The sequence below is a fragment of the Macaca fascicularis genome, chromosome 3 (genome assembly GCF_037993035.2).
Source record: "Macaca fascicularis isolate 582-1 chromosome 3, T2T-MFA8v1.1".
Classification (NCBI taxonomy): Eukaryota; Metazoa; Chordata; class Mammalia; order Primates; family Cercopithecidae; genus Macaca; species Macaca fascicularis.
Genome location: NC_088377.1, coordinates 179,274,139 through 179,289,820, shown reverse-complemented (window position 1 = coordinate 179,289,820; position 15,682 = coordinate 179,274,139). Strand labels below are relative to the sequence as shown.

Sequence of the window (15,682 nt, the reverse complement as noted above, 5' to 3'; positions counted from 1 at the left end):
TAGCATAGATGAACTGGGATACACTAGAGAGATAAATTAACTTCTGTATTTTATATACATTGAAGCTTGGGGTCAAAGACTAGAAAATCCTTCCCTAATACTAACACTGGGACTAGAATTGAAGACTTCTTACTCCACATTTTCCCCCCAGTGCATCTATATTGTTGAGAACTCCTCCTATATAGGAAGGTGCAACATTAGAAGCAAAGCAACGTACGACATACGAGGTCCCTCCAACATGGGTGGACACGAATCCTGGCTCTTCTGGTTTTAATGTTTAAAGTGCATGACTTTTTATTTTGGGGCTAAGTGTGAGGATAAGAAGAGTGGTTCTTGTATGCTTTTTTAGGTTTGGATGTTGTCTGTATGCTCACTGAAATGTAGCTCTTTCTTACATTTTAACATATATATTCATTAGGATCTGATGGTAACGTCCCTATTTACTTTTCTTCAATCTACCTTTTCCCCCACTTTATTTAGAGCCTAATTCCTCTGTCTGTACCAGATGCTACATTTTCTTATTTGTTTGTAACCGTGTACCTGTGCACCTGTTCTTTCTTTTACCAGATAACATATAGTCTAACCCAGGTGTTGGCAGACTGCAGCTCATAGGCCAAGTCTGGCTGCCATCTATTTTTGTAAATAAAATTTCATTGGAATGCAGCCATGCCGAGTTATTTATATATTGTCTGTGGCTGCTTTTTCATTTATGTGTTGTCTATAGATACTTTTGTGCCACAATGGCAAAGCTGAGTAATTGCAACAGAGGTGGATGGTCCCGTAAACCTAAAATATTTACTCCCTGTGCCTTTATAGAAAAAGTTTGCTGATGCCTGCTGTAATTTCTCAATCTCCCTATTCTTTTGAATGAGTTGGAATATATAACCCCTTCATTGCACTGGGGACCTGCAAAGGAAAGGCTGTGGTGTCTTGGTGAGGTTAAAGGATTGCAGAAAACCCATGCCACTACACACATCATGCTAAACACAGGCCATGGGGCTGGAACAGACGTATTTTGTTGAAACATATGAAATTGACATATTGTGGGTCAAAACCATTTAAATTTTGGCAGTTCCATATAGTTCAAACTAATAATATCTCTAGCCCCTACATGTCAAAAGAACCTGCCGTCACTAAATAGAGACTCAGTGGTCTGGAAAGCTCAGTGTCACTGCATCACAATCCTGCGACATTTTTTATTCCTGGCATTTTCTTTCACTTTCAGTTAGTTGTTGCATAAATAATCATTGCACATCTGTTCAAGAATGTGTGCACAACTCTAAGGCCATCCTAGACCTTGAATGAAACTCTTTACCAGCAAGGCATTATCTCCATTTGCGGTGCAGGGGTTCCCAGTGCTGCTATCTTTGCTCCTGGTTCTTCTGATCTGGCGAGACCCCACTGGTGGGGCAGCCTTCTGGGCAGCAGTGTGCTCAGATCGGCTGCATCTGCTCCTGCCCTGTGCAGCTACCAGGCTGTGGTGAGATGGTCTATCCAGATTCAGTTAATTTGGAAACTCAATCTCACTTTACAATGAACATGAGTGCTCTCTTTCTATTAATCTGTAGTCCAACTGAATCACTACAAAGGACAACTTTCACCTGACCATTGTGGTAGAGCTTTGGTCAGTTCCACATATCTTTGAATTTTCCAGTTTCCCACATTGTAGAGGGCGATTTTCGTAGGGACGATAGACACAAAAGATTTGAACACAAATTACAGTGGTGATATGTTTTCACAGTCCAGGTGAACCCCTTCTAGGATATTTGATGTCAGACAAGCAAATAAATATGTGACCCTTTATGGTACAGGAGAAAGAATATGGGGTTTGGGACCTGGATTTCCAGGGATGCGGTTTTGATTCCATCATTTAAAAACTGTGCAATCTTGGATGTACCTCTGAGTCTCTAGAGTGGAGATTACTCAAGTATTCATTGAGAGACTTGACATAGGCAGTCTCTGCGATCCCTAACATTTTAGAAATGCAGTGGTCATACATTTGAGGGTTTATTTGAATTGCCAAGAAGAAAAAGCAGTTTTTAAAGAAGGTATTCAAATGTTAATAATATTTCTCTGGTATATTTGTTTGCAGATCATAAATAACTGGTGGCAGACAGAATTATTAATTATTTTATCAGTATTTTATACACAACTGCTTGATTAGTAATTAGCCACAGGATCATAGCAGATCTTGAAGACATGAAGACATGAAAACAAAAACCTCTCTAATGTTATGTAATGTAATTAGAGTGACCATATTTGCCAGATTTTTTTGGAGACGGTCCTAATTTGTGTTTGTGTTTTCAGCATAATTATTATCAGTGATACTTTTTACTTTTAACATTGTTGCAGTTAAAATGCTAAATTATGTAGTTAGGTGAAGTCTAATCTAAGAAGAAACTGAGGTTAAATTTTTAAAATCACTATGATTAAAATTTAAGGCCTATAATTATTGCATAATGTTGATTTTAGTTTTCTTTTTCAGAAAAATAAATGTTACTACACACCACTATCACATTATAGTCACACAAAAGATGGTTGAAAACTTGACTGACCTAAGGTCACCAGTCTGGGTGTCACTGTTGGGGTATAGAATTAAGACCCTTATACTGTGGTATTGTTTCGAGCATTAGCCTACATTTACTTCCTTTCAAAAGCAAAAATCACTTTAGACTTGCCAAGAGTAATAGGGTCATTGTATATTTTTTAGCAGTCCCAGACAAACCCAATAGAAACGATCTCTTTGTACTTTGTTACTTCTGGGATTTTCAACTCTGTAGAACAGACATCATGCTTCTTTCCTGCCCTCTCTAAACTGGAAAGACAACCTGGGAGGGTTTATATCTATGATAGGGAAAGGAAAGGCAGGTGGTAGGCATTGCCTTTCTGTCTGTTCATTTCCTTCTCAACGTTATCTTAAATCAACCAAGTCCATGGCCAGTGCAGGTCAAGGGAAGTGTGTGAAAATTTTGTGCAAAATCAGGATTAGCAGAACCCTCCAAGACTCTAAAACTTTAGTAAATATTCCATGCAACAATTAGAAAGTTTTAGCAGGCTTCATCCTACTAGACTGATTTCTTGTCATCAATGTTATAAGTTTGTAAACCGGAATAAATTTGAAATCTGGTTTCTAAGCTCCTGGGGCTGGCTGGGTCATGATGAGGAAAGCATGTCCTCAGTGTGTGTCTGTGTGTGCATGTGTGCATGCATATGTATTTTTGTGCATGTAATGAGTGTGTGTGTGTGTGTGTGTGTGTGCGTGTACATATTTATCCCTTCTTGCCGCAGCATTACTCTTTGACCAGAATTGTTTACTGGCCTATTTTTCTCTTTAGTTTCACAATAAGGTGACCTGCTTCATGCTGCATCACATTGAAGAACCCTGCTCCCTGGGGGCTCATGCTGCTGTTATTGTCCCACCCACTTGGATCATTAAGGTGAAGAAACCTCAGGTAACTGCCAGGACTCTGGTGCTGCTGGGCCAGTGCAGAGAAAAATGAACTGCTGCTTCATGCTTTTCTCCCCAGACTAGTCTTTGGGTTCCTATGACCTTTGTTCACTCATCCCCAAGGCCCTGTGCTTAGCTTCCACAGTTCATCCCATTGGCCCATCTCTTTCCCCGTGTTGGGCTCTCTCGTGGAATCAACCTCCGCATCCTAATGAATTCAAAGTTCTAGAGCAGGAATGTTGCCTCCTCATTCATGTGCTAATGATGTTCTCTTTGATAGGTGCTCTTCCAAGTTTCACTGAGTACTAGTGGTGGGTACAGCTGATGCTTATACAACTCTGTTCTCTTCCAACCTGGGCATCCCCAGAGGGTTAATATGAGGGCAAACTGTGCAGGCTTCATGGTTTGGTTAATATTCCTGCCGCTTCCAACCTGGAAGGCAGACCATGAGTCATGACCTTCCTGAATACACAGGCCGGCTTAGAGCATGACATTTTTTTTTTCTTAAGGCAAAGTAGAATTTATTCTCTTAATATCTAATCTCATTCTGTGTTCTCCCCAGTGCACTTCCTGTCCTTGTGAGTCTCCACCTCAGTATTCAGGGAAATCTTAGTGGTTTCTTGACAAGGTCATAATCTTTGAAATAAAATGTTTCTGCCTTTGTACTATACATCTTTGACAGTTATCTTCAAGTTATGGGATGGCAGATTTTTAATGCTATGGGAAGAAAGACTGTACCTCCCTTAGGGTGCAGGTACTTTAGGAAGTCTTATCAAATGCAATACCTTTAAATGACACGGTAGCCCTACTTCCTGTGGTCTCCAGACTCATCACGTAATTCATTCTTGTTGACTCAGGTTTATGTAAAAACTGGTGGATCTGGGATACTGTTTTGCTTTGTGTATTTTATATAAAGTTTAGACTCTGTTGATGAGTAATGTTTAGGAATAAAATTATAGTGTATGGAAGCCCTTGGGATATTTATTTCCAGAGGCAAGTATAGTATCTACATATTAAAAAATGAGGAGCCTAGTGCTTCATTTTATATTTTAGAACCAAATGCCAAGATATGTTAAATGAGTTGCCCAAGGTGATAAAACAAATTAAATATAGTATTGCTATTTGAAATTCAAGTGTACTAAATTCCAGTTTTTATTTTTAAATCTCTTTAACATTTCTTCTTTTAAATTTTTCTAAAATTTGGTAATCTCTCCAAATCTTTACATTAAACATTCATTCAGTGAAATCCACATCCTTCCATTGAAAACCTTGATTGTATCAGGAAGGCTAGTTTAGTAGGCATTGCGATAAAATACATGATCCTTACTCTTGAGAATCTTGTTTTGAAGGGGAAACTTCATAAAGAAGATGGGTTTTGTTCTGCTTTGTAAAAATGGGTGAGATTTAGGTCTGTAGAGTAGAGAGTGAGTAGCAGGCACACAGGCACAAGTACTGTGTTCAAAATTATATCTGTGGAACTGTGAGTCTAGTTTGACCAAAGTGCAGGGTTTATGCAGAGGGTGTGTGGGAGATGAACACACAATTGCTCAGGCCTGACTGTGGAGGGATTTTTTTTTTTTTTTAAATAACCGTGAACTTTATCCTGAAGTAGAGGAGTTCCTTTTAAGCGAGGAGTGATAGAGTAAGGTGTGTGTGTGTGTGTGTGTGTGTGTATATATTTATATATATAGTATTTTAGAAAGAAACAAGTAGCAAGAGTGTGTAGAATAGCCTAGTGGTGTGGGAATTTGGAAGTCTGTGGACACAACAGTTAGGAAAATCAGGAGATAATACCAGTTTGTAGGGAAATTGCAAAGTTTACTTTTCTAAACCTTAAGAGACCCTTTTTTAATGGAAATTTTCAAGCAAATGAAGAAAGAGAAAGATTATAATGAATCCTCTAGCCATAAACTTTGTTGCCATTCTTTTTCATTTGTCTTCTGCCACGTCACGTTTTCATTTTATCAATTACCTTTTGCTTTTGGGATTCACATGCAGCTGTGAGAAGCAATACAGAGGAATCACTTGCACCCTTCCAAAATTTCCCTTCATGGTAACATCTTGCAGGATTATAGTACAAAATCACAACCAGGATATTGGCCTTGATTCAGTCAAGATACAGAACATTCTGTCCCCACAAGAATCCCTGGTGGTCCCTTGTCAAGAGCCACATCATCCATTTCCTTCTGGCCTCACCCCGTGTACCCCATCTTCCTGGAAGTGGAAGCCCCCTCCTTTTTCTTTAACTAGAGTATTTTAAAACAAATCTTATACAGCATACCACTTAGTCTGTGAACACTTCATTATGCTTCTGTAAAAGATAGCACTAAAAAAAACCCCAAATGCCACTGTCTCAGTCATGTTAATAGTCCCTTAAAGTTTTTTCCTGTTGTCTAAAATATATCTTTTTTTACTGTTTTTCAAGTCAAGATTCAAAGTTCACAACTGCCTTTTGTTGACATAGTTCTTAAGTCTCCCTTAATTTAGAACAATACCCCTTCTTATTTCTCAGGCCACTTACTCGTTGATGAAATTGGGTTACTTTACCCATAGGATTTCCCATATTTTGATTTTGTCTGATTCTTACCATATTTCCAAATTATTTCTCTTATTGCCCATATTTCTTGTAAACTAATATTTAGACACGAAGACTCAATTATATTTAGGGGTTTTTTTTGGTAAAAGGGATACACTGGCAGTGCTTCGTATTTCTGTCATATTGCCATCGCAGGAAGCGGATATCAGCCATTTCACTCTCAGTGACGCTCAGATCAATCAGTGGGTTTAGGAACTGTCATCCTAATCCATCTATCATAAAGTTCACCATCAGCTTGCCATCCATTGTTATCTATCAAAGATTTTTGACAAAGTCTATTATTGCATTAGGGGTTGCCAAGGAGTCGTTTTCCAATTTTCACTCATTTTAGCTATGATTTTTAGAAGAGACATTTCCTTCATCCTAACAAATACATGACAAATGTTTGAGTATTTGCCTTTACTTGTAAGTTTTCAGAATAATAAGCTGATGCCTTAGCAACCCTTATAGGATGTAGTAGTGGTTGTTTTTTTTTTGGAGAGTATCGTTGTGAAATTGCTTAATGATGTTTTTATGTATTATGTGTTTTTCAATACGATGTCATCGTTCTTCTTCTTATGTTCATACTGTTTCACCTCCAACCAGTTGGAACCTCTGCCACGTGGAGTCTGTCTCCATTTGTTATGAGCCATGAGGTTTTGAGAGCTTCCTTGGTTTTAGGAACAATACCACGTCCCAGGATCATTTAATGCATTTCCTGTCCATACCTGGAATCAGCCTTTCTCTAGAGTCTTGGTTACTTTTAATGGGATATGGGATTTACAGCTCACAGTCTGGATGCAAAGTCCAAATTCATTATTCAACATGTACCTTTTTATTGCCATCTATGATTCAGGACAATGTAATAATAATAATAGTAAGAAGAGAAAGAAACAATAATGTGTTGGGAAAATTTTCAGTATTTTACATTCAGTATCTTATTTTATCATCAGAGTACCCTATGAGAAGGTATCCTGTTATTCTCACTCTATATCTGAGGATTGTGAGGCACAGAGAAGTCAAGTAAATTACCCAGGGTCATACAGTTATTAAATAGTTTGAGATGGGACTTGGACCCAGGAATTTTGATTCCGAAAACAAGCTCTTATTGGTATGCCACACTGCCTCACTGTCTTTCTGTAGCCAGCTTGCTGAATCAGATGTTTTACAATTTTAATAGCCTTTCCATCAAGTAAGTTAACCAATGAACCATAGTGTATTTAAAAGCTGGTGTATAGTGAGCTATAGGGGACAATGCAGCAGTGGTTAAGAGCTTTCTGACTTTTGAGCCAATACTACCTGGGCCCATAATAACCTTGCTGTAGCCTCTTAATAAATTATGTAATATTGAACAATTAAACTCTTCTGTTGAAACTCTTCTGACACCAATGTTAAATTCTATAGACATAAAAAAACCATGAGGAAGAAAACAAGGAGAAAAGTGATTGTGTCTGTGACCTGTTCATAGATGACAGTAAAAACTCTAGTTTATAGTGTGTAGATCATGGGTGGCAAATGTTTTTTTTTTTTTTTTTTGAATGAAGTTTTGCTCTTGTTGCCAGGCTGGAGCGCAGTGGCGCGATCTCGGCTCACTGCAACCTCTGCCTCCTGGGTTCAAGCAATTCTCCTGCCTCAGCCTCCTGAGTAGCTGGGATTACAGGTGCCTGCCACCACGCCTGACTAATTTTTGTGTATTTAGTAGAGACGGGGTTTCACCATGTTGGCCAGGCTGGTCTTGAACTTCTGACCTCAGGTGATCCACCCGCCTTGGCCTCCCAAGTGCTGGGATTACAGGCGTGAGCCACCACACCCGGCCAATGGGTGGCAAGCTTTTAGCCATGACTTGGAGGTAGATATATTAGAGAATTCATTTAAGACATTGGGAAGTGACTAACAAATGGAAAATTTGGAAGGTAGGTGGAGAACAGCAGAGTAAAATGTTTTTGCAAATTTGAGGATTTACATATATATATGTATGTTTCTATATTCTATCATACTGCTTCAAAATAAATAATAGAGAAGATGTTCTTAATTGAATTCAGTTAATGTTTATTTAACTACATTCAGAGATGCTGTTGTATGCAGTAGAAGGTCCAAAGATGAATCAGACGTGATCCATTTCCACAAAGAGTATACTCAATAGTGGGGAACATAGCTAGAACTGTCTAAGTCACTGGGCAGAGTGTTTGTGGATTTTGAAAGAGGAATTCAGCCATGTATAAATCCTTAATAAAAGAGTGCCTCCTACTGTCTTGGAAGATTTACTTTTTGGTCAGTATGCATCTTTGGGAGAAACACACCTAGGATGGTGAGAGGAAGGGGCCAGACAAGTTGCTTAAATCAGCCATGGTCAGCATCCAAGGTGGTCTAGCTATCCAAGGTGGAGAGTGGTCAGTGCTACCTAAGATGTATAAACACAGTGTGAATATGAAGCAGTATGGAGCATTTTCGGTCATGGGGATCAGGGTAGGCTAAATGGAAAATATGCCATTTGTGGTTAGCCTTAAAGGATGTAGGCAGTGTCGGTGAAACAAGGACTGAGAAGGACAGTAGGAGTTGATAGAACTTACTGAGAACAGTTAAGATGGATTTTTAAATAAAGTCAGCTTTATTTGGTATATTTGTGTCTAAACAAATGACTCTAGAGAGGAGGAGTAAAGGAAATCTATTTGAGTGTATTATGGCCAGGAGACATGGTTTATAAAGAGTTGGAATTAAACTGCATATTTCATTTTTATTCCACGCACAACTGTGGAATTGGCAGCTGTGTGAAACCTTGATGCTAAAGGGAGTGAGGGCTGCTTGGGTGATTTGCTGGGTTTCATCACCTCATTATTTAGAGAGATGAAGAAGTTATTTTGTAGAAATAAAAAGATGATGGAAGATAGATGATTTTAAATAATTCAAATGAAAACCCAGAATTTAAGAATCAAGCCTGAATCTGTTGATATATTTGAAGTCCAAGTTATATTTAAAGTTAAAATGTCAATGTTTCTCTTTCGGACTGAAAATATCACTAGGCAATATTTTGATTGGACAGGCAGATTAAAGATGTTCAAATACCTGTGCATATACTGGGAGCTGATGGATTGAGACCTATGTGAATTTTCTGTGGGGTCAAGTTGTAGAAGACCACAGTTGAGAAAGCGTTCACAGAACTTATGTGTCATGAGATGACACCATTGGAAAAATATCATGCACTTGATCCCCTAAATTTTCCAGACTGTCCCTTTCTTGTAACTTTCTCATGAATCTCACTGGACTTCTCCTATCTTCTAAAAAGAATATAAAATGGATCCTCCATGCTCTTTCCTTAATATAGCCTGTTGTGACTTCATAATACTGAGTGGGAACAAGCTGGTTTCTTTGAAAGAATGATAGGGTTCAATCTTTTATTGTTTAGTTTGTAGTAATGTAAGCAATACATAAATATGCTCCCTGTAAAAATTAAACATTTCAGATAAGAGAGTCTCCTTTCACCAGCATTTACAATGATAAGCATCTCCCCTGTCTCTTCCTATGATATATGCAGAGTTTTTACTGTGCATTTGCGTGCATGGAAATGCACCCACAGAAGAAATACAGAACCACTTTGAGTGTAAGGGTGTGTGTTTTAAATAAATCATTCTTCACACAATGCTTTCAAACTTGCCTTTCTTAGTAAAAAAAAGATTCTTGGGAAAAGTCTATATTACTATATGTAGACTTAACTCATTTTTAAAATTGCTGTATATATCCTATGCTGTGGATATATCCCAGTTTATTGATCCCTCTGCCTACTGGTGGATATTTATATTGTTTCTAATGTTCTACTTATCAACAATGCTGCATTCATTTCTTCCTAGCCCTGTATGAGCTTTCTTCATAATAGTCTCCCTTTTTTTGTTTATCTCTTCTGGTTAGGTAATCTTCTTAAAATGCTGGGAACCCATGAAATGTGATAGCTAATTTTGTGCAAGGACCAATAATATCCTGTAAATTAGCCTCAAAATTGCCCAAACCATTTCCTTTGGTGAATTCTAAAGCTTCATTAGTCAAATAGGCCTGGCTGGAGCTGTTCCCACCCTGTCCGTAACTTTTGGAATAAGTTTTCTTTATCTTTCTGCCTGCCCATCCTCAGAGCAGCCTTTGTTCCCTGGCCCAGTGGGAGCACAGCAAAGTAGAATGCACTTTCATAGACTAAGTCCATTACTCCCTCTCCTACTGTCTACCAGAGTTTTATCCAGTATATGATGGGGGAAGACTTTATTTGAGATGACACAGAAGAGAGAACAGATCTCTTCTCTTGAGATCTGTTATTATAACCAGTCATTTGTGATCTTATAACCTGGAAAAATCCCGGAAGCCTAGTAAGAGGTAGTTAAGTTTCAGTCACAGCTGAGTGATTTACCCATAAGTATTTCTTAATAGCCCAGCAAGGAGTCATAAGTAAGATCAGGCTTTTGTTGATAGGATTATTTCTGTGCAAGGTAAAATTATCCTGGTATGAAGTACAGGAAAACAAAAAGCCTTTTTCTTTAGGTCTTTAACAAAAGAGCAGGCACAGAATGTCTAGGGGGCGGCTACTGTTGGAATCAGAAGAATGCAAAAATCCAAATGAGGGTACAGCATTTCACTGTGTTTTTAGTGTTGATCTTGCAAAGCGCATGCCTTGTATCACCAAGTTAGCTACCCTTGGTATAATAGAGATGGTTTGTTTTGGAACATAGGACAAGTGTTAAAGGTTTCTTGCATATATCACTAACAATTCTACACAGTAACTTATTGACGTAATTTTGACATTCTCGAAAAGTGTGCTCTTTTGTTTAACTCTCTCAACAATACTGACCCAGGCAGGATAAGCAATCCTGTAGATTATCCAGAGTAGGTGATTTATTTCATCATGGTCAAAACATATACAAAATCTGTCTTCACACCCATCTGTTCCTAGAGATAGAGATAGATACATATTTATACAAAACAGAGATATGTATTTATACAAAAATAGAAGGGAACCATGGGATTTTGAGGTGTGCTGTGAAATTCCTACTATTTATCTTTTGTGTTTGACTATCCGTAGGGCTGTAAGCTTACTCAGAGCTCACATAGATGCGCCCAGGTACTGTAAGTCAACCACTGTGCTTGGTCTCTGCCCTGTTCTTGTCCTGTGAACTGAAGAAGGCCTCAAATGCATTTGGTTTGGTGAGGCTAGAAGCACTTGTATTTGCTACTTCTATGTTTAAAAAAAAAAAAAAAAAAAAAAAAAAGCCCATTTTGTGTGTCTGTTCCCTATAAGAATTGAGTTCTTTGCCTGCTCTGTTTTCAGACATCAAGCCTTACTTTAATGTGTTTTTCTAACTCTGTGCTCCCCATACATACTTGATCATCAAAATCACCTGAAAATACTGTGAGTTCTATGATCAGACAAGTTTAAGAAACAATCTTAGCCTGATGTGTGAGATCTGTCTCTTGGAGTTTAATTGCTGAGTCCTGTCAAGGACCCAGGTCCATAGCATGATCCTGCAAGCACTTGGTGTCTGGCATTGCTCTTGGCAGTAAATGAATTAAAACTACAAATAAGTTAGGAGGCAAGCATCACTTCCCAAGGATCCTTTCCCAAATCAGGAGAGGCTCAGTAAGTGCTGTGAATCATAGTAATATTTATTCATTATTTCAACAATGATTTGAGTGTACACTATATGCCAGGAATTTGTGCTCAGTGCTGGGGACACACAGCTGAGAATGAGGCATTGTTTAGAATGAGCTAACATTTACTGAAGTGCTTATGGTGGGATGAATACCCAGCTAACTGCTTCACGTGCCTTTGCTGGTTATAACTTCGTAACTGTCCCATGAGGTGGGTAGTGTCACCATCATTTTAAAATTAAGAAACTGTTATTTCAGAAGTTTGACTGACTCTGTCAAGGTCACGATCTCATAACAGGGAGATTCAGAGTCCATACCGGACGTATATTCCTGTCTCTGTTCATCTTCTGCTTAACACAATCTATGTGTCTCCACACTTTCCTCTTTCTACAGCCATCACTCCGTGATAGAATCGCCTGGTGAACTTTTAAAAAGTATCCTTGCCTGGGCTTTACCCAAAACAGATGAAAGAATAGTTGATGGGGCCCAGGCATGAGCATTTTTCAAAGCTCTCTGGGTGATGCCAATGTGTAGAGATGGTTGAGAAGCATTTCGAGCATTGTTAATTGACATCGAATACATACTGCTCCTGCCAGCCTCATGGTTTCTAGCATTCTTCTTAGATCATTTGGCTGATTAAATGATTAATGATTCCAAATCACCTTTCTTCCCTTTTAAACAAACAGAAATCTATCAAAATATAGCAAATACTTTCATAATGCAAAATGTTCCTCAGTGAGGGACATGATGAAAGACCCATTTAACTGGGAATTTAGAAACTTGAAGATCTATTTTCAGGGGGAAGTATAGTCAACAGTGAGTGATGAGGAATGACCTGGGGTCTAGAGCACCAATGAGCTCCTGGATATCTCGTTTTCTGATGTGATTCTGAGATCCTGAGATCTTTTAATCTGTTGGGGAAAGAAAACCTTGGGACAGATGGTAGTTTTTGAAAATTTCCCTCAACCCTGGTGAACACAGGTCATACATCAACTTATTTTTTTTCCCCAAATCCAAGTCAAAGTAAAATAAAAGCTAAATAGGAGCTTACTAATTTGGATGCCTTAATATATGTACTTTATACTAAAGATTATTTTGAATGCTCAAAGAAAAAAGAATACATTAAAAAGTAGAAGAATAGACATTTGCATTTCTTGAGGCTGTTGGACAACTTTACTCAAACAATGCATGCATATATACTTATGTAAACTTTTGATTTAAGAATTCTGCGTTTCTTGCTGTCAACACTTTGTTAAACATCTATTATATGGTCAGTAATATCTTGCCTTTTAAAGATAGCAGTCTAATTAATCATTGACTCTCCACTAATTAAATCTGTTTTTATCTTGTCTTCAATCAGTGGGTTGTCACTGATCCCTATGACAGGTTTTACTCAAAGCATCTATATCAAATGTTAAGGGAAAATGGTTAGTTGAAATAATCACAATATTGTGGTCTATAAAATTTCTAGAAAGAGAAAGACAAGGAAAGTAAATTTGGGGGTCACTGTATTTCAACAAGTTTGAGGCACTTTTATGAGAAGAAAAAAATCAAGGCTACCTGGGAGGGGGGAAACTTTTTAAACCATTAGGTCTTTAGACAGAGAAAGAAAGAACAATGACTTCCACCCCACTGTCATAGTGATTTAAGGTGAGTATTATCTTTGCATTTTACAAGTCAGACAACTGATAGGACAGTTGGATCATAAATTTTCGGTAGGGTCCAGAGTCATTTTATGACTATTACTAGAAAAGATCATTACCAAAAGAGTAAACTGAGAAAAAAAAAAAAAAGAAAAGAAAAAGAAAAACGTGAAAAATGGCCTCCTTTTTTACATTTCCACATAGGTGATCTCCATACCAGGAGATGAACTTGAACTTGGTTGGGCGGGAGACGAACCTGGTTGGGCGGGAGACTGGAGCCCCTCAGAGAATTTGGGATTCTTCCATTTTTACTGGGAGGGTTGGCAGGTATAACATGTGTTGTTATGTGAGTCCATGAGAGCCTCTGGGGTTCTTACTCCCTGCCTCTCCATGTGGTAGAGAGTCAGTCGCTTACTCTGAAGCACTCAACTGATTTCTGTCTGTGGCTTACCCATGAACAGTGGCTTGGAAGTGTGAAAGCATGAGAAGCATGCAGTGGAACAGCATGCGCTGCCGCCATCTTCTACTTGGTTCTGCATGGGAAAGCTCCTGGGCTGGTTGCCTCTGGGCTCAGGCTTTTTTCTCTCTCTCCCTACAGAACTCACTGAAGGCTTCAAATCGGAAGAAGAAGAGAACAAGCTTTAAAAGAAAAGCCAGTAAAAGAGGGATGGAAGTAGGTGTTTCAGAGTTTTATTCTGAGGAATTTTCACTTTCTTTCCATAACCTACTCTGCCCTATGAGATCAGATCTAAGTTGATTTTTCTGATCTATCTTCTACCACTGCTTTCTCCTCACTGCACTCTAACCACAATAGAATTCTTTCTGTTCTTTTTAAAAAAACAAACTCTCAAAACTAACCTCTGCACTTGCCTGGAAATATTATCCCCAGGATGATGATGATGAAGATCAAAGCTAGTATTTCTGGAATATTTGGAGTTTACAGAGTAAAATAAAAAGCCTGGCTTAATTCTCTGGAGCAAATGATAACTTGAGATACTGTCTTCCAAGTCTTACATGGAAGTTGTGTTAAGAGTCAGCCCTGGGAAACAAAATGTAGGGTTTTTCCACCTCCCTTGCCTTGGGGTTGCGTTTCAAGCCATGGATGTGTATCCTAACAGTGCTGATCGCTTCTTTCAGCAGGAAAACAAAGGTCGTCCTTTTGTGATAAAACCCATCTCTTCTCCTCTCATGAAACCCTTGCTTGTATTTGTGAATCCCAAGAGTGGAGGCAACCAGGTGAGTCATTTTTCATGATTTTTAACTGAGAAGTTTTGATAAGTTCTTGAAGACACAACTCTCACGGCCAATTAAAATAGTACCACTAGGATCCAGGCTTTGGAAGACACCGGTTTCTCAGGAACAAGGTTATTGTTTCTCTGATAGCTTTACACATTACAGGGCTGTGTAAAACCTAGATGTTCTATAATTCATCTATCTGCTTCCATATAAGACTCTAACAGAGGCACTTAAACCTAACTACTGACTTTTTCCTTACAGATTTTCAAGAAAGGATATTCCAGAATTTCTCTTAGTTCATATGTTTCAGGATTCCTCAATTCTTGTAGTTAGGAGGTCCTTTATCAACTTCTTTTTATTTCTTTCTGTTGCCATTTAGATACAACTACTTTCGTCCCTATCCTCAGAGAAGAAGGAAGGATGATTCATGAGTCATGATAATCACTACCAAATACCACCAACATTATAGAAAATATCAACTTCTTAAGGTTTCACTTGGTCCTAGCCCAAATTTGATAGTACAGATAGTTATCTCCTTTGAGAATAAAGAAATTGACTTAGAAAAGTTAAGTCTTAAGGCATGCCTAAAGTCACACTGCTCTTTAAAGGACAGAATTTGTTCTTGAATCCTGGTCTTTGTCTCTTCATCCAATTCTCCTCCCACTCTCTGAGGCTTCTTATCAATACTCTTCTATGGGCTTTAATTTTCTGTTATTTTCGTCTGAGTTTGGATGAGAAAATATTTTCTTTATCCATGAAGTATATATTTTACATTTTGAGACAAGATTCCTTCAGGTTTTACAATAAACAACTGGAGATTTGAAACCCTTTAGTCATCCCACATAAGGAAGGTAAGTTGTATAATTAGAATTGACCCAATGGTCCAAGATGATGCTCTTATTACTAAAGACAATGGGCATTGTCCGGAATGTATTAATTACAATAAAACTTCTCTTATGGGAGCTTATGATTTAAATGAAATATTATTCCTCCTTTCATCTCTTTCTTCAAAATTCTTAAAAACTTATGATAAAAATGTGTATTAACATTTTGTAGAACAAAGAAAAGAGTTTGTGTAAGCAAAGAAACCATTTGCTTTCAAGACCTGCATTTTTGAGTTGCTGAGAAATCTTTGTGGAGTAATGATGGCAATTC

General features: G+C 38.1%; 1 protein-coding gene across 31 annotated transcripts in view; it reads left to right on the top strand.

Annotated features, from left to right (window-relative positions):
• The window catches only part of DGKI (diacylglycerol kinase iota), a 459,668-nt gene that overhangs the window by 222,838 nt on the left and 221,148 nt on the right, over nucleotides 1–15,682 (top strand). For 13 of the 31 annotated variants that reach the window (XM_074036052.1, XM_074036055.1, XM_065542612.2 and 10 more), the window contains 4 exons: nucleotides 3,336–3,452; nucleotides 13,496–13,618; nucleotides 13,890–13,964; nucleotides 14,429–14,527. In XM_074036052.1, the coding sequence (XP_073892153.1) occupies nucleotides 3,336–3,452; nucleotides 13,496–13,618; nucleotides 13,890–13,964; nucleotides 14,429–14,527 (414 nt within the window). The remainder of the gene's footprint in view (nucleotides 1–3,335; nucleotides 3,453–13,495; nucleotides 13,619–13,889; nucleotides 13,965–14,428; nucleotides 14,528–15,682) is intronic. The other 18 variants (XM_015448096.4, XM_065542619.2, XM_015448091.4 and 15 more) reach the window with 5 other exon arrangements.